General features: G+C 45.3%; 1 protein-coding gene across 2 annotated transcripts in view; it reads left to right on the top strand.

The window, feature by feature from the left end:
• MGLL (monoglyceride lipase) overlaps positions 1-21350 on the top strand; it is a 61643-nt gene extending 40293 nt beyond the window's left edge. For both annotated transcript variants that reach the window (XM_063411981.1, XM_063411982.1), the window contains exons 4-8: positions 5577-5713; positions 7219-7329; positions 11258-11347; positions 16433-16648; positions 17617-21350. In XM_063411981.1, the coding sequence (XP_063268051.1) occupies positions 5577-5713; positions 7219-7329; positions 11258-11347; positions 16433-16648; positions 17617-17742 (680 nt within the window). In that variant the 3' untranslated portion in view covers positions 17743-21350. The remainder of the gene's footprint in view (positions 1-5576; positions 5714-7218; positions 7330-11257; positions 11348-16432; positions 16649-17616) is intronic.
• The last annotated feature ends 2195 nt before the right edge of the window (positions 21351-23545 follow it).

The raw sequence follows: 23545 nt of genomic DNA, 5'->3' as shown, positions 1-23545 counted from the left end.
TCATTCCTCTGTGGCTGTCTTTGTGGGCAACCTGCAGAGGGAAAGGATCTATGAGAATTTTTAATTATGGGATTTTTTTTCCTAAACCAGACAGCTGAACAACAAGCAGGACACAACTATTCTCATGTCTCTTACCAGCAGCATGACCTGTGGTGAGGTGAAAGCAAAAAAGGGTGAGGTAGGCTCACCTTCCAACATCACAGTGTCCAACACCAGTGAGAGGTCCATTCCATCTCCAATTTTGGGCAGAAAATAGAAGCAGAGGACTTCAGGAATAAAACAAATCTTGTCAAGATCTGATAAATACATAATAGCTTCTTTCCCAAAAGCCATTTGGGCATTTGCTTCAAATGGACCTGTCAGATTCCAACAAGCTTATTGATGAGCAAAGCAATGAAAGAAAAGGGTCTTCCACCTGAGCTTGGCTGTGGGCTCTAACAAAAATCCTTCCTCTGCACACCACTGTCTGTGCTGTAACTAGCTGCTGCCCACTGCTGCTGCAGTGCCAGTGCTAAAGCAGCAAAATCACCTTTTCTGGACTACAACAGCTCTTTGGGAATTGAATCACATCATGCTCCCGCTTATTAAATCAAATGCTCCAGCACCAAGCCTTGCCAATGGCCCCTCTGCCATCATTAAGACATTTCTTTCCAGTGTGGGACTCTGTGGTACTGAAGCTGCTCCTCAGCTGTGTCTGGGAATCATTAACTTCACAATGGTGGCACTTCTCACCTTTAACCACTGAAAACTCCTGACACTTCTCTGTTAGTACCATTGCAATTCAAAATATGTCTGTGCTGAGGGAGTGGTAAGCCTGGAATTCCAGATCTAACCACTGGCTCGGCCTGTTCCTGATTCTCCCACTCCAAAATCTTGGAGTTATGCCTCTAGAGAGGAAAACAGATAGTGTTGATGAATCCTGAGGCAGGAGTCAAGCCCTGCATTCCTCCTTATTGTTTCTGCCATCAGTTGGCCAGGGAGAACATCTCACCCTACAGTGGTAGTGTTCTCACTACAATAAAAATGGATACAAATCATCCCCTTTCCCCTAAAGCTGGAAACATCAAAATATGTGAAAAGCCAAGATAAAAATTCTTCCTGAAAAATTACTGTTCCCTAGGCAGATTCCTCCTGTCCGCTCTCTTTGTTTTATGGCTTTTCCATAATAAATAGGGGGCAAAGGCTGAAAAAAACAACATGGTGCAGAATTTCTGCTTTCCCACGACTGTAAGCTGTAAGGAACAGCACTGAAATTGGTGATTTACAGCACCATAGCTGAGCTCAACATTTGACCTGCATTCCCATCACCTCATTTTCCACAGCAAAATGTTCCTGCTGAAAGTTGGAAGGTCAATTCAGTCCTCACCTGAGCATCCAGGGTCAGGCTCCACTTTTGTCAGGAGGGTTGAGCACTTGGGAAGAGAAAAAAAATATGTATAGTGTGTGGCTTTTGTAAAAGTTAGTGTTTAGAAGAAAACAAGTGCAGGTATCTGAGGGTGGACAGGGTGTGCTGCCACACTCACCCATCCCCACAGTGCCTCTGAGGGCTGGCTGTTGAGGCACCCCACAGTGTGCAGGGACAGGTCCTGCCAAGCTCTCCTCTCTGCCTAATATTCTGCTTGTCTTCTTTACTGCATTTAAGGACAGATTTTTCAGCTCTGATGTGGCCCCACAGCCCCAGCAAAAAAGCATCATGCTGCTGGAGATCCAGCCCAGGTCCCCTCATCAGAATGAGCCTTCCCCAAAAAGCACAGAGCTGCTTATTTCTTCAGGCAGTCCCCACCTGGTTTTTAATGAAGGGAAAGGAGTGTCAAATTGGACTGTGCTTTTTATTTACATGTTCTTCAGCCTATCTCCAATCTGACCAGGATGTAACCTTTTTTGAGGCATGTGAGCCAATGTCAGCTGAAGGCCCTGCCTGCTTTGGAGTGGTTTTCAAAAGCAAGCCCCACAGCATGAGAGAATATGGGATCTGAGGAACGAAGGGACTTGTAGAATTATGCATTTCCAGGGTCACAGGATCTGTTATGCAGGCAGAGTCATACCTACACCACTATCACAGACTCCCCAGAGACCTCACATCCTCAAAAACTCCATCCCTGAACTTTCAGATTTGTCTGCCTGTGCAGCCAGTCAGAATTATTTTATCCAGAGAGATGTGCAGTTTTGGAGGATCTATAATCCTCCAAATCATGGAATCATGAGTGGAACCATGCTCTGAAGTCATGCTTTCTGACAGGACTGACTAAGTTGTTGTTCTTGACTCCAGTTGCAGAGCCGCAGTTTGAGCATACTCATGCCAAAAATAAGGGAAGAATTTAATACCTATGACATATTGGGCCACATCTTCACAGCCTTTATTCAGATTTTGTTTGAGCAAAGTATGTTATTTTGCAGTGGTGTGTTTGGTTGGAATGGATGCTTAAACCTCCTATTTCTAGATTTGCAACTTGAAAATATGTGGTTTGGATCCTCATTTTTAAGACTCGTGGAAAGGGTGCCTGCAATTATGTCAGTACACAAAACCTGAAATGATCACTGAGCCACTGCACAACCACAGTACAAGCAGTAGACCACACAAGCTGGGGGTGAAGCCAGTTTAAAAGCTTTTGGACGCTGAGTGTGCCATGGTGATGTGCACCAGCAGTCATACTGTGCACTGCACCTCACCCTGAAACCAGGGGCCCCTTTGGGACTGCTGTGATGAGGAGCTCATGAAGCTGTGATTCTTGGGACACTTCTCTGTTGTCACTCTTGGCGTTGTGTCACTTGGGTGTGGAGCAGTCTCTTGTTAGTTCCAATTGCTGGGGGAAGGTGGCTTCTCTCCTCTTGCACCCACTGTTTTGCCTCTGGCACTGTGGAATCACTACAGCAGATTCATTCCCAGCAAAATTCAAAGCTAATAGCTTTACATCAAGAATGAACCTGATGTTTCATTCTTAATAGCTCTGAAGGCAAAAGATCAAAGAAAAACACATCAGTATGCTAGACTGTACTGATGTTTGGTTGTGCAAATACCTTTCATCTGATAGAAGGGGTCTTAGTTCCTCACCCTGAAGCTTTGTCAGCTGGGGGATTCAAACTTGTAATATGCTCCTTCACTGGGGGAACAAGTTTGATTTCTTGGAGGGGAAGAATGGAAAACAGTAAAATAAAAGACCATGACCTAGCAATGCCCCCTGGCTAACCTTGTGCAAGGGGCAGGGATAATTTTAAAACAATGACTTGCATGGCTTTCCTGTCCCACATATGCAGACAAACTGCTGCTCAGGCTTTGCTTTGTGCCATCTGAGTGGGGAACAGGAGTTTAGTATTTAAAACCAGGGTTAAAAGGTTATTATTATTAAATTTATTATTAAATTAAGCTATTAATAAAAACCCACAAACCCTAGAAAAATTCAAAGAGTAACTTGTCACAGCATTGCACAGGTATTTCTTGGATTCCACAATCATTACTTTGACTGTTACAAGCAGTGTCACTGTTATGTGGTAGGGGCAGGGGAAATTCTCCACACTGAGACCCAAGGAGGCTTTCCAGACCTGCCTCTGTCTCATCCAAAAACAGACCAAAGACTCACACTTCCAGAGCAAGGAGTCATGGCCCATTTACAGACCTGTGCCACAGGGGGTTGCTGTCTCTGCTTGCTCAGCTGTCTGAGCACTGGAGAGAAGGAGAGACTAGAAGCAAGTGAGACAGCACTGGAGGAAAAAACCTGAAGTGCAGAGGTCTGTTAGGGAGAATGTTCCCCTCTCTGGACTGTTCAACTCATATTAACCTGCTACATTTGGAGTTGAATAGTAGGCAGAGATAACACATTTGAGGACCATAAAGTGAGTGGACTGGATGTGTATAAAAGTTGTAAAAAGCTCACTTTCCATCTGTAACAAAAACCAGTTTAAAGTTAATAGTTCCTCTAGCCACACACATGATTTCCCTTCTGGAGATTACAATGACTCATATTTTAATTTGGTCTTTGATTTGTTTCTGGTCACTGATCCATGGAGGATGCTTGCTGCAGCATATTTTGGCAGGAATTGGAATGTGTGCATGGAAAGCAGAACTGGTAATATGTTATTTATAATTGAACGGCATGACATGTATGGGGTTTTTTGACAGCCAGTGTGACTGCTTGCAACCTTCACTCCCAAAAGACCCGGCCACAGAGATCACCTGACAGGACAAAAAAACAAGTTTGGGGTTCAATTTTTCCTAGATGGAGTGAATTTAGTCCAGCTTTTTATTAGAAGTTCTGCCTAATTTGCAAAGTGATTTTTTTGGGTGGCTTAAAGGAAAGTTGAGACCTACTGATTTCCACTGGTATGACCACTGCCATAACTCACTTTGTGGCTGTATCAGCAGTGCTTTTCTTTGCTGGTCACTGGAAGGGGAACCATCCAGCATGTCAACAATGATCAGCTTCACCTCCTTTAACAAGTCATTGTCCCTTTATGTCTATAAATGTGCCTCAGTGCCCACTAGAGAAGGCCTAAGCCTCAGCAGAAGGGAGATGTTTAAGACCTCCTATACTCTAACCCATAGGGTGGGATGCATTTGCCCCTTCACAATTTTCCTTAACAACCTGCATGGAACAGAAACAAGCAAGGGGGCTATTTCTAAGGACAAATCCTATTTGTGATAGACAATAGCATGCATGTGTGGTCAGATAAGCATGCAAACTGCTTCCCCAAGGTGGTATTAATTTTAAGCTTTTGCAAGCTCAAAATTGCCTGGGGCTGTGTTGGTGGTGGTGTTGGCTCCTCCTCTGCCAGGGATGCCACTGTTCCCATGGCAACTCACCATCTCCCATTTTAATCTTCCCCTTCCCTTCCATTAGGCAAGATAATTCCCAGATACACAGTGAGGAAACAGTGTCCAGGTATGGTACAGTTTGCATTAACACTTGTTTAGAAGGAGGATGCCACTGCAGGCTGTTACAACCTGCATCACTTGACCCCTTGCCTCTCACAGAGGAGGTTTCCAGCCCACCTGTACTGCAGGGTATCGTGAGAAAAGCAGGACTGTGAAACCTATGCACATTCAAGCCCTGGAAAAGGCAATTTCTTTGGTCCCTTAAGTTTATAGCAATTGTATCTAGTCTTCAGAATCTTTCTTACCAAGATGTTATGGCTGTACAGTGAGCCACCAGACCCAAAAGCATATGATCTCTGAGGCAAATCCCCATTTCCCAGGATACAGTGACCCATCAGCTAGGCAAGACAGCCCTTCCTTACCCTGATGTTGGAGGTTGCAAGAAGTAAATCACTACTCTTGGTTTTGAAGAGCAGATAGAAACATGGGGGAATAGAACTCCAAATTTATAGGTCCCTTGCAACCTCTTAACATTCTATGATTCTATGATTTTTTTAAAAAAAGTCAGGTCATGGACAGTATGGCATTTGACAGCTCTGTGCAGTTTCCTTTACATTTCTGCAGCACTTTTTTCTGTTGAGAGATGACTGTAGGAGAAGTCAAGTTAGGACGGAAACAGTCCAACAGGCTTATTTCTGCCAGGTCTTTCTTGTTTGTAACCACTGCTTCAAATGACTTAGCTGTGTGCTTTCCTTTTCCCCTGCAGTTGGCCATGGGCAGAGTGAGGGTGATCGTATGGTTGTCTCAGATTTTCACGTCTTCATCAGGGACAGCTTGCAGCACATTGATCTCATGAAGAAAGAGCACCCTGAACTGCCTGTTCTCATCCTGGGGCACTCCATGGTAAGCACCATCCCCTACCCCTCCCAGCAGCACCCAGGACACGTATCATAGTCTGGTGGTACTCACGTGGATAGCAGGAAATAACTCATTCCACAGCAGGAACCAAAACTACAAGGAACTTCCCTTCCACTTAATTCACTGACTGATTTGCTATAACCCCAAGATCTGCCTTGAGTAAAGACAGTCCTCTACTTTTCTACCCCCACCATGGCCCTAATTAGTGCCATTTGCAACAAGAAGCCTGTTTTTTAACACAACAGTTCACTCCCGTGGCTATGTGGTAAGTCTCACCAGCTCCATGCAGCATCGGGCTTCGCCTTTCTTTTTAACCAGTAACCAGGAGGTTAAGCCCTCCAAAGCTTTGTGAGCAGCATGGGGATGAAACATGAAAATACCCTGTAGCCTCATTCTGTTAAACAACCTAACAGGAAAATGTACCAGGGATTAAGGCTGAAAAACAAATGCACTGATTTGGTGAACAGATCTGAAGCCTGATTCTGACAGCACGAGCCAAATCCCTTTATTCAAACTAACAGTACTCCCACTGATGTCAATGATCTGCCCTCCCTGCCTTCCCAGAGGAGAGGAAAATGAATAAGTACTTTGGGAGTCAGTCCATGCTCAGATAAATAAGTGTTCTTGCATAAGTAGGCATGGCATGCTCTGAAGGGCTCCTGCGCTCCAAAGCCGCTCTAACAAGGAGCATTTCCCAGTGAGGTCTTTGAGATGCTTCTCACTGCTTCTCCATTTAACAAGACTCTGGTTCTCTAGCAGTGTGGAAGTTCACCAAATATTTCCCTTGGCAACTAATCCTCTGCAAACTTTCCCAAGCAAGCCCACTGGGTCCCCTCCATCTGCATCCCTTGCCATCAGCTCCTGTCCTCATGTGGGATGGCTCAGCCTGGCTGCCATTCAGTTCTGGACCATGGGCTGGGTGTTTGCTGCCAGGCCCTTGGCACAGCACTGTGGGGCTGGAGGGGCTGGGGACACTGAGGAAAAGAATATTTGATTCCCATTAATTAGTGAAGATTTCCACATGCCAGTGGCAGCATTGCTGTTGCCTGGGTTACCAGTGGCACAGCATGGAGCAAGCCCGGCTTCACAGCATCTTCCTGATGCTGCAGCAGTCTGTCAAGCTGATAAACCTCAACTTATTTTTCAAGTCTCACCTGAACTACCACTTCAGACATTTTCTTCTTACTTCTTAGTCCTTTTAAGTACGGAAGACACAAGGCATCCCAGGGAGCTGATGGACATTGCATGGACAGTTGAGTTCAATGTGACATGAGGGTTTATAGCATGAGAAAAGAAACCAGATCTCCCCCACAAAAACCAGACACTTCCAGTGCTTCTACTCCTCCAGCCTTCCTTGCTGACCACACTGCACTCTCAGTGGGGCAGTAGTAATTGCTTGCTTGGACTAAACCCCTTCCAGTAACAGGATTACTATACAAACAAGATGTTGGCACCTGTATTAAGCTGTGGGCTGTTATTTTGCATTGCAGGGGGGAGCCATCTCCATTCTGACAGCTAGTGAGCGACCCAGTGAGTTTTCAGGCATGCTGTTAATCTCTCCTTTAGTGGTAGCCAGCCCAGAAGTCGCTACTCCCATCAAGGTAAGAGCAAACCCGCGTTGCACATGGTCGCCTTGCTCTTCTGCAGAAGGCAAAGTGTTAAGATCTGGCCTTGAAATGCAAAACCCTGCTGGGATCTGAGCCACCCAGATGCCAGTCAATACTTTTTTTCTAAGTGCCTCCCCCTACAGTTCCACCTCCTTTTCAGAGGGGAAGTGAATCCTGAACCTGTCCAGAAAAACTTACTTAAGCAAGAGCTGGGTACTGGTGGTAGCAGACTGTACTTTCTTCACCTCACCCCGTGGCAGCCCACACAATGCCGTCTTTTCCCTTCCTCTCCTACAGCTTTCTTCCTGACTCACGCAGAGTCTGGTATAGTTGCAACACGGTTGCTGGCTAAGTCAGGCCAGGGTTATTTTTGGCATTTGGGGAATGACCAATTTCTTAACAGAACTAGAGCTTCTGAGTCCCAGAAATCTTTTATGAGCTTCAAAAGAGGCTTCCAGCTAAAGCATCACTGCCCCAGCTGCAGCCCATTTGGCTTGGGACCATAACTGGTTCTTGTCCAGACCATCTCTTTTGATTTGCATTTAGGCTTTATCCTCCCTCCCATTCACATCTGCCCTCCAGAGCTGTTCCTGATCCACAATTGCATTGCCCAGTTTGCCCTTCCCCAGGGAAGTTCTGCAAAGCAACTGGGCCTCAGCTCTCTCCTTTTTGCATTTTTAAAAGAATAAACAACAATCCTAAAAGAAGCTGGAAGCAAAGGGAAGGAGCAGCTAAACCAGCAGGAAGGACAGAGCCTCTCATTCCCACAGAAATCCTTTCTTTATCCTTTCTCCTTAGACATTTCTCCTAGGGCTAGCTTTTTGTTTTAATTTACTTCTAAGCTGTTTCTCCTTTTTTTTTCCTTCTGTGAGGAAGGAGACAAATTGCCTCAGCTTTCAGTATTAATCCTGTCCCACTTTCTGCTGTAGCCAAAGCCATCTATGGACCTCACAAATCATTGCAAGCACCAAAAAGGGTGCTTTCTAATCACCTCTTTTCCACTGAAGAAAATACATTAAGACGTCTAGCCTTAAGATGCAGGAATCTGCTGAGATCTGTACCACCTGGATGCCAGTCAATATTTTCCTTCTAAGTGCTTTCCCATAGTCTAATTTTAAGAGGAGAAGTGAATCCTGAAGTCAACCAGTCCAAGTAAACTTATTTAAACTGGAGTCAGAGTACCAAAGTCTGGTTTTAGGAGGCTGAGTACAGATTCTTCATGGGTGAGGGTACATCTGGCATAGGTGTCCTGTGAGCAGCAGTGCCCCTGCTTCTTCTTACTTGGGAAAGTGAAAAAGAATAACTATTAAGAAAAAATAATAAAAAGTCTGAATATGAGAGAGCCTGTTAGCATTTTCTTTCTAATCAAGGAAAATAGAGAAAGATTGCTATAGATTTGCCTTTTGCTAGATCATAAACCCTTTCTGAAACAAGAACTCACCAGTTCTGTAGGAATTAGCTTCACTGTAGTCTGTTTTGTTACAGATCTGTACCGAATGTTGCTTTATTTCCCTGTAAGAAATAAATGCAATGATGCATTCTTTAGGCAGGAAATCCTACTCCCTAACTGAAGTATTTTGGAGGTGTTTATACGGTCTTTTTCCTAGAAAGTCTCTCACATGCCATTACAAAAGCACAGTCGGTTTCTTTCTCTTTCAATCTATTGTTGCATCTCAAAATTTATAAAGAATTATTACTGAAATAGCACTGCTCTGTCACACTCAGCTGAAATAATTTCTTGAGTTGAAAAGGTATTTGCAAGAGGAAGGATTGAAAACAAGCAGAGTATTCCTGCATAAGCCACATTTTCCCATAGAGCTGTGTGGTTTTTTTCCCCTGAGAGTCAAAAAGCATTTCGTGGTGATTGTGCTTCTGAGGAACAAAGGCTTAGTTTTCCCTTGGAACTGGTATGACTTCTCAGCCCCAGGCCATTTCCCAAGGACCATTGCATTCATCCCTTTGCTGGGGAAGTTTCCAGCTGAGCAAGAATTTACCTTGGCCTGAAAAAATGAAGGCTCAAGACAACAATAACAGTGAGCCAGATGACACACTGGGTCCTTCAAACCCTCTTAAAAATACCTTCCCTGACTGCTGAGCCAACTCTGGCAGCAGCAGAAGCACAGCAGGTTTGCAGGCTCTGTGCAGGAGGAACAAATGATGCTCTTTGCAGAAACACAATTTCACCAGTACCCTATAAATCCTGTGTCCTGATGGAAGCATCCAGTTGCAAATCCAGTAGAGTGAGAGGGGTCTTGCTGCCTTCCCTCTTTTCTTCTCAACTGACCTGGACAGAATTCAGTTCTGAATCTTTGCAGTTTCAAAGACTGTAGAGACAGGAGTCACATATGCTGGCAAAGGGCAGAGCAGGGGTGAAAGAGCATCTGCCTCTACATTTCTGGTGTTGAAAGCTTTGAAATCAGGTGGGCAGGACAACCCCTTTAGGAAATATTCCTTGGTGTTTAATCCTGTACTGACCCTCAGCCTATTGTTTAAGAACTCACTACAATATATTCTCTCTTTACCTTTTGTGTTTTCCATTTCACCTCTATTGTTTTCTGGGCATCATGTTGTTCACATGTTCAGCCTGAATCTGCACCCAGTAACACTGCAAAGGACTTTTCCTAAGGTGTAATCAAACTAGAAGAAAGTACTATATTAAACCTTTTTTTTTCTTTATTCCTTTATTCTACCCAGTTTAGCAGAGATGATAGTCATCAGGTTCGGAGTCCATAATCCTGCCTAGGATACATAAAGGTGCATAGCTCAAATCATCACTTCCTGGAGTTAACATGAAATGAGGAAAAAACCATTTCTTCTTGGATCATCATAAGCTCATTCCTGCATTGTTGAGTAGAAAAAATTAATTTTGCTGACACAATGTCATAGCCAGTGAGGGGTTCAGAATGCTGGCAGACAGTGACACTGGTTCCTATTCATATCTACCCCAAGGTACACATGTGCTTCTAAACCTGCTGTGAGTCTTTACTGCTTTTCAGTCCTCAATGACTGACTTCAACCTTGTGTTATTCCTCTAATATCATAATTAATCTGTCATGTGTCATCTGTGATCTGAAGTGCCAGGGATTGCTTCAGAAATGATTAGGTATCTTCAGAAACACAGGGCATAGGGGACAACCTACCTCCAAATGTTAGCTGTGAACAGCACAGGGCCATAAACCAGACCAGTGAACACTGTGTCTTTTCTGACTTAAGTGGTGATCACTTAATTAAAGGCAGCTATCAAAGATCAGAGCAGAACTCTGGTATCAATGTGCTTGTAGTGCTATTGAAATGAAAGATCATACCCTTTCTTCTACCAGCGGTTTCCAGCCTGGGCGGCTCATTGCTTTTTGTGTTGTTCCCAGGAGATGTGTGAGCAATGGATTCCCTTAGCCAATGCATGCACACTTGGCTGTTGTTTGTTTATAGGTTCCCCAGAGAACACACTTATCAAAATGAGTGCAGCCTAGGCAACAGCTGCAAATGGCACCTAACATCACTTACCCACTGCAGCCTGAAATCAGAGCTGTGGAAGCAAGGAAAGGGCAATAAAACACCAAAACCCAGCCCTCTAAGAGTAAGAAATTACCTTTTCCTATCAAAGTACTTAACTGAGACCTTTCAGAAATTAACTTAAGAATGAGGAAAAGGCACAGTACAATGAAGTTGTGCTGCTGCATGTGGATGGACAGCTGATGGCATTTCAGTCTAGCACACCCACTCCTTGCTCCCAGGAGAAGTTTAAACACTTTCCTCATTAAGAGAAATGTTTTAAATATAGGACGGATCTTTATCCAGAGTTATCTGACAATTCTCAACTATTTAACTCCTGTGCTGATTTCCATCAGCTCAGGATTTGGGCCTCTATGTTCCCTCTCTTCCTCTAACTGGCTCTTTGACTGCTTCCTTTCCTCTCTCACAGGTTTTTGCAGCAAAAGTGCTCAACTTTGTGCTTCCAAACCTATCACTGGGATCGATAGATCCAAATGCAATTTCCCGGAACAAGAAAGAGGTGAGAACCTTAAAGCCATTTTAAGTCACTGCATAGTTGGTATCTTGTCCAAGTCCTGCCTTTTTTCTTTTAGAAAAACCCACAAGTTTTTTGCTAAATCAGGAGGGCAAAATGTGTGCTGGTGTAGAAAGGTGACATATCTCTGAAGCCAGTGGAACCAACTGCTCACAGAAGACTGTGGGAAACCAGCTGCTCTGCCCTAGGTGTGCCTTGCACCCGCAGCTGCTCTGGGTACCAGACATGACAGAGAGCTACAGGGGCAGTGGGAAGCACATGGGAGCCATGTCGTTGTCTCTGCTGCACCACGACTACTCATTACAGCAGCAAAACAAAACTCAGGTAGCATGTGCACTGTTAAAGTCAACTTTTCCACCCTTGCTCTTTGCGGTGAAATCCTGCAAAACCTTACAGTCCTGGAGATTTGTTTTCCTCCTTCCAAACCAGGATCACATTGTGCCAGATGCATTCAAGCAGAAGAAAAGAGCATGCTTGAACCAAAGAACTTGTTACAAGGTCTCCTGGATCACACTCTTACTCTGCTACAGCATTTCCAAACAAATGATATATTCATGCTGCACTCAAGAATAATACTTTAAGGAGCTGCCATTGAAGCAGCTTAACAACACACGGCTCCAGACTCACCACTGTGAATGTGCATGAAACTGTCCTGGGGTTGAGTTTTTATTGTGCCACAATAGCCTGGGACTTGTGTCCCATTCACACTCACTCCTGGTTATAACTGTGTCAGCCTATTCACGCCAACACTGTAAAACAGGTGTAATTGCAACTGCTGCAACACCACTTAATGAGGGTTTTTCCTTCTCACCGTTGTGGGAGCAGTGAGAGTCACAAACAAGTGAATGAAGGTGCTTAGGCTAGACCCAGAACTTGGTGCGTTTCAGAAAGCACTATTTTTTTCTTGAATTATAGAAAATGGCGCTCAAACGAGTCTCAAGAGCTTAGCTGGTACAAAGCGGTCACTTGTTTCTGTGCTCCCACGCCAGCTCACATCTCACTGACAGATGCTGTAATTTTCCCTGCTGTTCATGCAATGGTTCATACCTCAACTAGGAATTAATAAATTGCCTTTCTCTGGGGTGGAAGTTTGATCAGCATTAGAATTGAAGCTGAAAGGATCAGGTCCAAAGATAGTGCCAACATCTGTGTGAGTGCAGTTCATTTGGCCTCGGCATATCCTATCTTTGGCTCACCTATTCAGAAAACTGGAAAGCAAGGAGTTTCCCAGAGTAGCCACAAGGATCAGGGTTGTTTCTTGGCACTACCAGAGGGGTTTTTTTCCAATGACTTTCGGTTCACTTATCATTGAACAGAGCATAAAATTTCCCTGTGTTGGAGGTGGAAACATCCAAGGGGCTGAGGAAAAGGAGACAGGAGTAGTGTGCAGTGAGATCATGTGCATCTGCCAATGTACCGTGTGACATACGCTCTAAAGAACCATATGAGGCTGCACAAAATATATGCTTGGGAAGAAGGCTGACTCCAATCTAGCTGTAGAAACCTGTTCTTAATTACATTCAGCTGCCATAACTTGTTGCATATAATTCAGAGAAAAGGCTTAAATTAGACAATTGTTTCACTAAAATGACAGAGGAAAGTTTTCACATCTATGTTTGTATTTAGAGGATAAAAGCAATCAGTGCTCTGGAAGAGGAGAGGAATTGGAGAGCTTTATTCCCTACCTGAAGAGTGAGTGTGTCTGTGACGTGTGGGTCTTTGCCTGCTTCTGCACTGATTTGTTATGTGACACCTGAACTCTGCTGCAGATGCATTTAAAGGATGTTTTAAATTTAAAACATTTAAGGATGTATTAAATACACCTCCAAGAGCTGGATCCTCTGCACTCGATAGCTTTGTAGGAGAAAAGTGATGATGTACAGACATCCTGAATAATAATAATACATTTAGGAAAGTGTCAGAGAGCTCCTGAAATTGGCGCACAGTATTGACCGAGCACTTCCATGTTGTGGTGATGTTAGGAATCACCACAGCAACCACTGGACATACCTTATAATAAATGCTATTGTGTTGTCTTTCTAACCACGTATTTGCTGCTGGTTTGTCTGCTTTGTGATGCTTCAAGTCTCTAAAGCTTCCTTGAAACATTGTTTTTGCTCTGCCCTTTCCATGGAGCAAAGGAGAGCCTTTTGCAGCAGATAAAGGTGTAGGTCTGCCTCCTTAGAGCCTGCTATTATGGAGACATCTTCCAAATGAGACACCTGTGTGCTGTGCTGCCTTCTCGCCTATATGTGAACACACAGCTGACATAGCAACTGCAGGCAGTGATGTAAAGCACTTTCCTAACCTCCTTCAAGCACCAGGATTTGAGGCTCCAGTCACTTACTGAAGACAATTCAGCATTTTGGTCCTATGGCTGCCTCTAAGCACACTCCCCCCTTTTGGATTTAAGACACTCAGATTTAAAGCACACAATGTACTGGAAAATCCCTTATTTATATGTTACACATACTCTCTTGCCAGACCAGTTTTCTATTCACTAGAAATATTTTTGGGACAACATCCAAGAATTTCCTAATGAGTTTGTGTTCCCAGAAAGCCGTCTTCATGGTGTGGGGACTGAAATATGGAAAGACATAGATATAGACATATCAATGTGTTTGATACAGCAAACATCAAACAAACATCAACATGTTTATTTGATGTTTGCTGTATCAAACACAAGAGAGAAAAAAGAGAGCAAGAAGCAACCTTAAAAACCAATCCTGTCATTCGAAGGACGAATGACATCATAGTGGCAGGAACCTCTTTACCCCACTAGTCTTTGTTAGCTGCTGTTGACTTAGTGGAATGGTACCCCTGACTTGACCCTTTTTCCTGCCAAGTCCACATAGGATGAGGCTGCAAGAGGAGATGCAGACCTCTAAACAGGTTGATGCGATGCAGCAACCCTGATGGTTGCTTCTGACTTATAATTACATAAATATAAAAAGACCTGTTATGAGAGACCCTGGAGAGCCTTTGCCTGACAGGGTCTGGAAGGAGTCACAGGCTCTCCTAGGATCACCTTCTGTTCTTGCCCCCTGTCTCAGAGCTTGGTGCAACAGTTTTGGGCTTGCAGGGTTGCAGATTGTAGCCTGCAAAATATAAAGCCCATTGCCTGTCTTTCCTCCTTCCCCAGAGAGCTGCTGCTTGGCACTCACCCCATGCACTGAGCATTAACTCTGACAAGGATTCCTGTTCATTGACTAAGACGAGGATACTGCCCGTGTAGTCTTGATCATTTCGGGTTGGGACTGGGTTTGGTCTTTTTTTTTTCCTCCTGCCATCATCTACACAAAAATATTTGTTGGCTGTTCAGTAGCTAAAAAATCCCTGTTCTTTCAGACAACAAGAGAAAGAAAGTAACCCTTTAAGTCATTCTTCTAGTGTTTAGGGGCTGGGGAAGGGGCCAACTCACATGAATTCATCAACACTGTTTTACTCCATGGGAAGGGACCTTCTGTCAATCTATCTACTCACCCCTCCCGAATCCTCCCTGCAAAATCTCTTATTTATTGCATTCAACCAAAAAATCCCAAACAAACAACAAACCAACCAAATTAAAAAATAATAAAATCCACCCATCTCAAAACTGTGTTGCTTTTGCACAGCACTGTGACATAGGTCCAGATTAGGCTGAAGCCAGTTGCTAAGTAGCCAGTGCAACACCGTGGTTTTGCTCAAAAAGCTAATGAAAAGTCACCATGTTTGCCTGAGCACATCAGGGTAGACCCAGCTGCCAACAGGAGAGTGAGCTGCACCCCACCAGGTGGAAGTAAGAAAGTGATGGGGAAAGACTTGCGAGCACCAGGGTGCCTCATTGCCACCTCAATTTCCAATGTTTTGTGCTCCAGCACATTTGAGATGATAACAGGGGAAACTGACTTCAAACCCTCTGGCAGGTGAATGCATCCAGATGGGAAAGCCCCACCATGTACAGTTCTGCCACCCTGAGAATCTCATCTCACAGTGAATTGAAGACAGAGTCCATCCCAAAACCTTTCAGTGCATACTGTCTTACAGTGCCTACCGGTGGCTACACCTGCACATGGCTACATGTCCTTAGGTGGCCTGTTGGGTCACCTCCTACCCATGGTCCCCTCCGGGCAGGCACAAGCAGAAGCAAAAGGACCTCAAGTTAATGCCTTCAAGGTAGAATTCAAACAGACTCCACTGCCTGTGAGGAGAGGAGGAGACTGTTTTCAGCTAACCTATTAAATAACCATCATTTCTATAAACATCTGCCAGGGCTGGTAGAAACTGGAGGCTGTGCCAGAGACCAGCCCATAATCAAAGCATTCTGGCTAATATTGCTATAGTGGGGTTTGTGTGGGCCGTCTCCACATGCAGTATACAAATATTTACTGTAGATTTGCCTGCTGCAGTAAGTACTCCTTCCTAGCAACTTTCTACACCAGCTCTTGAGCATTTTTATTCCCTCACAATCTGGCTGAACAAGTTGTTGACTACATTTTTTTTGCCTACCACCTAATACCATCATTTGCTGCCTTGTCTGTCATGCTTTGCAGCCAGAGATGACCCCCTGGCTTTGCAGTCAAGCTGTCAGTTGTCTGTAGGTGAAAGTCATAGTCACCACCCTCAGACAGGGAAAGAGAACATTTGAGCCCTCAGCAGAGATGATAATGACCTAGAGAACATCAGCTTTCAAATAACACAGTCTGAAGAACCTTCTGTAGAAGAAATACCACATTGAAATGACAGAAGGGCACAGCAGAGGAGAAAAATGCAGGCAGATGCCACTGTGGGAATGGTCTTTGTCCAGCACTGGTTGTTTCTGTACAGGAGCTTCTTTCAGAGAGCTCTGGCTTGAATGTTTTCTAATGGTGTAAGAGAGAAACATGCAGCAAAGAGCATGTCAGGTTGTGTGAGCAGTGCTGGTAAGCCGCAGTACCTCGACCTTGACTCTGATGGCCAGATGTCCTGAGAGAGTTGGGAATGACTGTGCAAGCCAAGGGAAGACTCTTCACTGGCCAGGCTGATCTTTTTTTCTCATATGCTTGAACCAAGACAATTGCTAATCTTACATTACATCTTTCTCCCTGCCAGATGGAGTCTTACACATCTGATCCCCTGGTCTACCACGGTGGCATGAAGGTGTCCTTTGTCATCCAACTGATGAATGCCATTGCCAGAATTGAGCGAGCCCTGCCCAAGCTGACTTTGCCCATCCTGGTGCTTCATGGCTCTTCCGACAAGCTCTGTGATATCAGGGGCTCTTATTTGCTGATGGACACAGTGCAGAGTCAGGACAAAACACTCAAGGTCATCTTCCTTTCTTGATTGTTAGGAGATTATGCTGTCAGTGTTGGCCTGAGCATGAGTGACTGTGAGGGGTAGGGAACCTGCTGACCTCTAGAGAGCTGGAGGCAAAGAGATGGATTGGTGAGGCTAGGCAGGTGACAGCCCCTTTCACCAGGAAGCAGTCCAAGCTCAGCCCTCCCTGGGCTCAGTGCGGTGACCTTTCATCAGCTACAGCCAGGCTAGGGGCAGAGGATGGTAGGCAACCTCCAGGCCTGCCCCAGTGCTGGCTGTGTGCCTAGGGGGTGTCTTGGACATGAAGCAGCTTGGTGTAGGAGAAGAGCAAGGCTCATAAGCAGGTAAAGTGTTGACCTAAAATGCTCTTCTGAACAATGACAACTGTGTGAGCACCAGCCTTACCTCATGTCCCAGCATGTAAAGGTGCAGAAAGGTTTTTCCAAAATGCTGGACAACAAAAGCCACTTCACATCTGCTCATTTCAAGAGAACCAGAGCTGATTAACCAATTGTTAGCACATGAATAAACCTGAAAGAGACACTGGGAGACCAAGGGGAAGCTTTTGTGATCGGAAAAATATCTGGATAGTCTGAGCATAAAAGGAGTAAAATTGCACAAGGCATGATGGGAACAACCCCCATTGGCCTTTACGCTCCAAGGGCATGATAAGTATTTCCTCCTCCTTAGTGGGATAAGAAGCAAGAAATGTATAGGACTGGGACACACATTATGTTTCTTAAGGACAGCAGGGTGCTCTGGTACCCACAGATGCCAACAACTTCCTGCTTGTTGAGGGCCAGCACCACCAGTGGCATCTCCTTGATTTCATAACCTGCTACATTTCGGAAAAAAACCTGATAAGTTGTGGGCAGGATGTGTTTGACTTGTGGGTGTTGACGAGAGAGGACTGAAGGCTGTTTTGTTCATGCAGATTTATTTTTTCTGTGCTAATTTCTACTTCTCCCTGGTTGCAGGTGTATGAGGAAGCCTATCATGCTCTCCACAAAGAGCTGCCTGAGGTCTCTACCTCTGTCTTCACAGAAATACTGACGTGGATTGGCCAGAAGATCTCAGCAGCAGGGGAAACCAGCCATACTTAAAAGCAATTGCATTTGCAGCTCTTATTGGGGTTTTCTGGGAATAGATGTTTTTCTTACTAGAAATCTCTTGGGAAAAGATCTAACATGGAGGGATTCTTGGAATATTTTATCGCACACAGCATCAGGGAGGGTGGGGGGAGAGGCTCAGGGTAGGGCATTATTTGCTGATGTGAATGGCCACTGCCCTAACCTGGAAAAGAATTAATAGCTGTGGGGTGCCCTTCATCCACCAAACTTTCTCCACAGCTTTCCCTTCTCTGCTTTCGCTGTGGTGACTAGAATGTGTTTATACTGCAATAATTATTGGTATGTAAAAGAAATCAGTATCTTCCACTTCATGGTTTTGATGCCAGGTGCGTCCCTTGTCCCCACCATCCAGTACCTTAAAAACCCTGGTCCTTGAGAGGAGAGCACTAACAAAGGTGCTGGGTGATGAGGAGAGGCTGAAGATGGAGTTGGCAGCTCCCTGAATATGAAAGGCTGATTTTTAAGATCAGAGCGCTTTGGATACTACCTTTTTAAGCAGACCAGGCCAGCGGAGAGCATAGAGATGCCTCCCCCACCTCCCTGCATGTGCTCTGTGAGTTTGCACTCGGAGAAAGTGTGGAACAGTGCTTTGATTTTCATCATCCAAGCAGGATCCCAAAGGGAAGAGCAGGAATGTGGAATCAAACCCACTTAGCACATTCAATTCCCATGCTTTTCCCCACATCAAACCCCATCTCCTCTGCAAGATGAACTATTGTGTAAATATTCCTAAAGATAGGGGCTTTTCCTTCCCTTTTGTTTTTTTACCCTCCTTTATTTTGTTTTGGAATTAATAATTTCTGATACTGAAACTGAAAAAGCAAAGTTATAAGAGATTATAGTAATATAATATATGATATATAGAGAGGTGGCTGGAAGCTGGGAAAGAAATGGGAGGAGAGTAAGAAAGGAGTTTATCATTCCTTCTCTTGGCAAGGAACAATGTTGTCCTACCAGGATCCTGTCCTCTCACCATAACTTTACAGTCATAATCTGTTGTTTTTCTTCATCACTTGGAAAATATCCTGAAAATAATGCTAGAGAGAAGTGCAGAGCATCTGGTGGGTGGGGATTAGCAGTGGGTGTCCTCATTGTCCACTGGTTTAGCAGGAGACCCACAGCATGAGCAGAGATCCTGTCCAAGCCCATCCCAGTCTCCTCCTAATCAGCGCTGGGTTAGATCACAGAGGGGCTGAGCTCAGCCCTTTAGGAGATGTGGGGAGCTGAAGGCAGAGTGTAGAATGTGATCATCCAATCAACCTCAACCTTGTTGTACCACGGCATCCACAGACCCTGCTGTACAAGCTGCTGTGGAGGAGCCTGTGGACAGGGCCTGTGGTGCAGGTAAGCCAAATTCTAGAGCTGCCTGCATCTCTGCTAGCAGCAGGGTGAGAGGAAAGAGTTTAGACCCTGGATGAGGGCAGAGACATCATACTGACACAGTAAAAGCTGCATAGTGATGACAGAGTGGCTGTGCAGGCCAATTTATTCAGTGTGATGGGCCTCAGCATGAATATATTTCTTGGCACTATCCAAAGGGCAGGGGTTTAACCTGCACCTCACCCTCTGGTTTTGCAAGAAGACAATGCAAATGTTGCACTATGAGAGAGTGGGGCATCTCCCCCAGTGACAAACCAGCCTTTACTGCCTTCCCTGGCAGCAGCAAGAAGAACCATGGTCTCTTGAGCTGCTGTCCCCAGGGCTGGATCCCTCCTTTGACAGTCAGAGGGGTCACTCATCTCTTCTCCCTTTGGAAGCAGTTCTAGCAAGATTCAGGAAAGGGACCTCTGTGCAATAACAGTCAGAATCAGGGCTCAGTCCCATTCAATCTCAGCAGCATGGATGGATGAGAGATGTGTGGATGCAGATTGTGTCCTTGTAGCTGCCCTAAGGGGCCCAAGTCAGGGAAGCTCTTTTATACAGGTTGATCCAGGCACTTTGGCATTTGTATTTTTTTGCCTCTAAAGAGAGGAACGAGCTGTAGACGAGCTGTAGTTCTCCCAGTAACGCCAGCTTTTTACTGAAATATTATTCCAGTGCTGTTCTCAGGAGCCCCTGCTAAACCTCTGACGACACTTACTCTGGGAAGGAGCAATGATCAAGTCACCTGCTTTCCATCTTCCAGCAGCTTGTCTTGAGGCAACTTCTGTTGCCTAAGCAAGCTCCCTCCTGGCCAGGTGCTGCTAGAGAAGACAGCAAGAAGAGAAACACTACAGCAGTGATAAATCTCACCTGCTTCTTCAGCTGGAAGGGGAAAAAAGTGGTGTGATCCAGAGGTGACAGACGTTGTGGGGGTAGTAGGAAGATGATGACTTAAAGACAGGATTTTTGAAAGCACTTTTCTTGAGGAAGTCAGGAGGAGTAAATCAATGCCCACATTCTTTATATCCCTTTCAAAGTGACAAGCACTTTGCAGGAGGGGAGAGGGAAGTGACCCTTCAGCAGAAAGGTCAGAGCCCGTCTGCTCCCTCCAGCCTGGCAGAGGAAAGTCCCTTGTCAGTGCCTTTGCTAAAATGTGTCCTTTCACCCAAGAAATATCTGCAGCTGAACAGAAATAAAGGGAAACAAATTACATTATCTGGGGAAGACTTGTCCTTCTGTCTATAGCTAAGCTCTGCAGTGGCACTTTAGCCTGGGGAGGCTGTGTTTGAAAAAAAAAAAAGGTTAACAAACAAAACCTACAAAGAACAACAACATAAAAGCCAAATGACCCCAAAGCCATGGCACAGCAGCAGGTATTGCCATCCTCAGCTAGTTTTCCTAAGAATGACCTGAGGCAATTAACACAGGGAAACCTATCCAAAAGAAGCTGGGCACTGCCTATGCTGACCCCACAGACCCCTGGACTGGCTGCTGAGCAGAGACCATAGCTCCTTGGCAGGTGCGGAAATGAATGCAGAGGGAAGGAGCCAGGAACAAATCAGCCTGGGCCAGGAGAGACACTGATCTGCACATTTCAGCACTCTCTGCTGTTGCTGATCTCTTTCCCTGCCTGTAAGCTCCTTTATACTGACCCAGTTAGGTTTCACCAATCCCCAGAAGAATTCTTCCTTGGCTGACCAGATTAGCAATGAGCAGAGCAGCTGCTGAGGGAAATGTAATTACACTATTTCCAACTGGCAGGTACCACTTGCAGGGAGCACAGCCAGCCTTATGAATGTTGCTGTGCAGAGCTGCATGAGAGTCTGGTCTGCCTTGGAGAACAGGTGGCACTCGTGACTGAGCAATAGCAACGTGTAACTACTGTATATATCACCACCTGTAGCACTGAGAGGCCATTTCCCACTGCCTAACCCACCATGTTTTCTATTTAGCCTGTCCTTTTTATACCGCTCACCTTAGCACACTGCCAGCACAGACCTGTTGGGATCACATTTCCTTTTACAAGTTATTCCTGAGGTTGTCTCTCTTGTTCTGTTGTGTTCCAGATCAATAAAATACATTATATATATATATATACACATATATAAAAACATATATACATACACAGGTATTTTCAGTGGAAAAACCATATACAAGTTTAGGATTCTTAAAGGAATACAATGTATATTGCAACTAATAATAAAGTTATGTTTTCTGAACAGAGCGTGTCTGAGGATGTCATTGGTGATCATTCCAAAGTTCTTCCCACACCCCATATTAAACAACAGTGTGGAGCTGGTGGAGGATACACAGTAACAGGCAAACTCAGCCTGCTTCAACACCTGGTTCCCATGCTTTCAGAAGCCTATTAAAACATGATGTTGATCCTGAACTAAACCTGATTCTGCATTCAGCATCTGCACCATGGCCAGGAGCAACTGCTGATTAAATCCTACATTTTGTTCCTAGCTGTGACTGCAGATCAGGCTGGGGAGTGGCTTTCATGTTCTCAGCTCCCAGGCAGTGCCCAGATGTTATAAGAGCTCCTGGTCCATCTAGAGCTAGGGTTGGTGCTGTCAGAGTGCCCCACACTGCAGAACTGTACACCCTGCCCAGAGAGTGGAGCTGGGCCTAAGAGCAGCCACAAGGTCCTCTCCTGCTCTCCTCTCCATGCACATTTCAGGATAAGACAGTTGTTCATAAGGGCTCCCCAGCCATTCACACTCCACAACACATGACAACTTCTGCAGCAGGAGATAGGACAGGATGCTCTTGTGCCAGCCCTCTGGCCAAAGTCATTAGCAGCACCAGACCCAACCTGCAACCTTCATCAACTCATTTCATCTTCTTTATGCCTCAAGTCACAAAATCAAGAGAACAATATTTTCCTTCTGAAGCCCTGTGCAGGCTCTGTGTCTGATCACAACCCAGCTCACCAAGTCAGAAGCTTTGGCCAAGGGCTTTGATACCCATCAACACAGAAAACAGAGCTGGGGCTTTTCACCAAGCCAGCAGGCATACTATGCTAGTAAGTAACATCATTAGTAACATTTGCTTTAATTCTTGCAAGTCCACAGCTCGCTCTTCTGATATTTTGGTGGTTTATTAAGCTCATCACAGTTTTGAGGGTCACTGGAGAGTGCACACTACGGTACTGGGACAGGGATTGAGCACAGGAGGGAAGGGATAGTCCTTCACAAGGCTGGGACCATCAGCACAAAGGAGCTCCTTTGAGGTGCACTTCTCCCAGTGTCACCAGCAGATTGCTGGCAAGCTGTCACAGCCACAGGTGGCCTTCCTGTTTTTAGCCTGTGCTTCTACTCTGATCCTGCGAGTCTGTGGGAACACTGAAGCTTTTGCCTTTTTCACTTCACTCAGCCTGTGCTCAGTCTTGTGTTATCCAAGACTGGCTCTGGGGTTGGGGATCAGCCAAAGAATGGTAAAGCAGGAGTCAGGGTGAGGGGGAGAGCTCCTTAGGAGTATTTTGCAGTCACCCTGGCAAGGACAGACAGCCTGCATCACCACTGGGACATAAGAGAAGAGGTGTCATAGTCACAGTGCAGCAGGGACCATGCTTCTGTCAGACTTCTGACACCACACAGCCCAGCACCCAGGCCAGGCTCAGGCACTGAGAAGCTGCAGCTCCAGTGAGTGGTGAAGAATTTTAATTCAGATGTGCTCAGTATGTAACCCACAGTGCTTCACTTCCATTTGCCGCTAGTTAAGCATCAGAGGAGGGAGAAGTGGGGCTGCAACCCACTGCAGAGCTGCTGAGGGTGAGCAGGGACTTGCATCTCTCCTCCTGCCACTCCTGCCCAGTTTCAGGCAGAATTTCATCATAGGAAAAGGGAGATGGAGCTGCAGGGTTATGCAGGTGCCACCACACCACCAGAGATCACAGATGCCACACACATGCTGCAGCCTAACTGCCTGCCAACACCACTCCTGCTCATCCAGCCTCTCAGAAGTGAGGGGGTTGGTCAGTCATTTACTCTTCTCTCCATATATGAGCACAAGTCTCCTTTGCACACAGAAACAGGGTCCTGCTCTCACAGCTTATCCATCTGGGATGCTCTCTTTTTCCCTCTGATGGGGAAGCTGCTGATACAGAGCTGCCACTCACCTTCCTGCTGCTCTCCAAACAGCTGCCTTATTAAGCAAAATTGCGACAACTGTGAGCAAACACTGCAGAACCCACATCTCCCAACAGGGACAAGCCAAACAACCAGCCTTCCCATGGCCACCACTCCTCAGAAGGGAGTGACACAGGATTAATTTTCCTTCTCTCTGGAGGAAATTCTTCAGTGTATGGAAACATTCCAGGAATTCAGATGAAAAACAATTCCTAAGAGATCAATTAAGAGTTTGGATAGAGATCACATGATATGTGCTATCCAAAGGAAACTTGGCAAAG

Source organism: Prinia subflava, chromosome 14 (assembly GCF_021018805.1).
Source record: "Prinia subflava isolate CZ2003 ecotype Zambia chromosome 14, Cam_Psub_1.2, whole genome shotgun sequence".
NCBI classification, from domain to species: domain Eukaryota; kingdom Metazoa; phylum Chordata; class Aves; order Passeriformes; family Cisticolidae; genus Prinia; species Prinia subflava.
The sequence above is the reverse complement of the archived record's forward strand: the minus strand, read 5'-3'. Positions and strand labels throughout refer to the sequence as shown.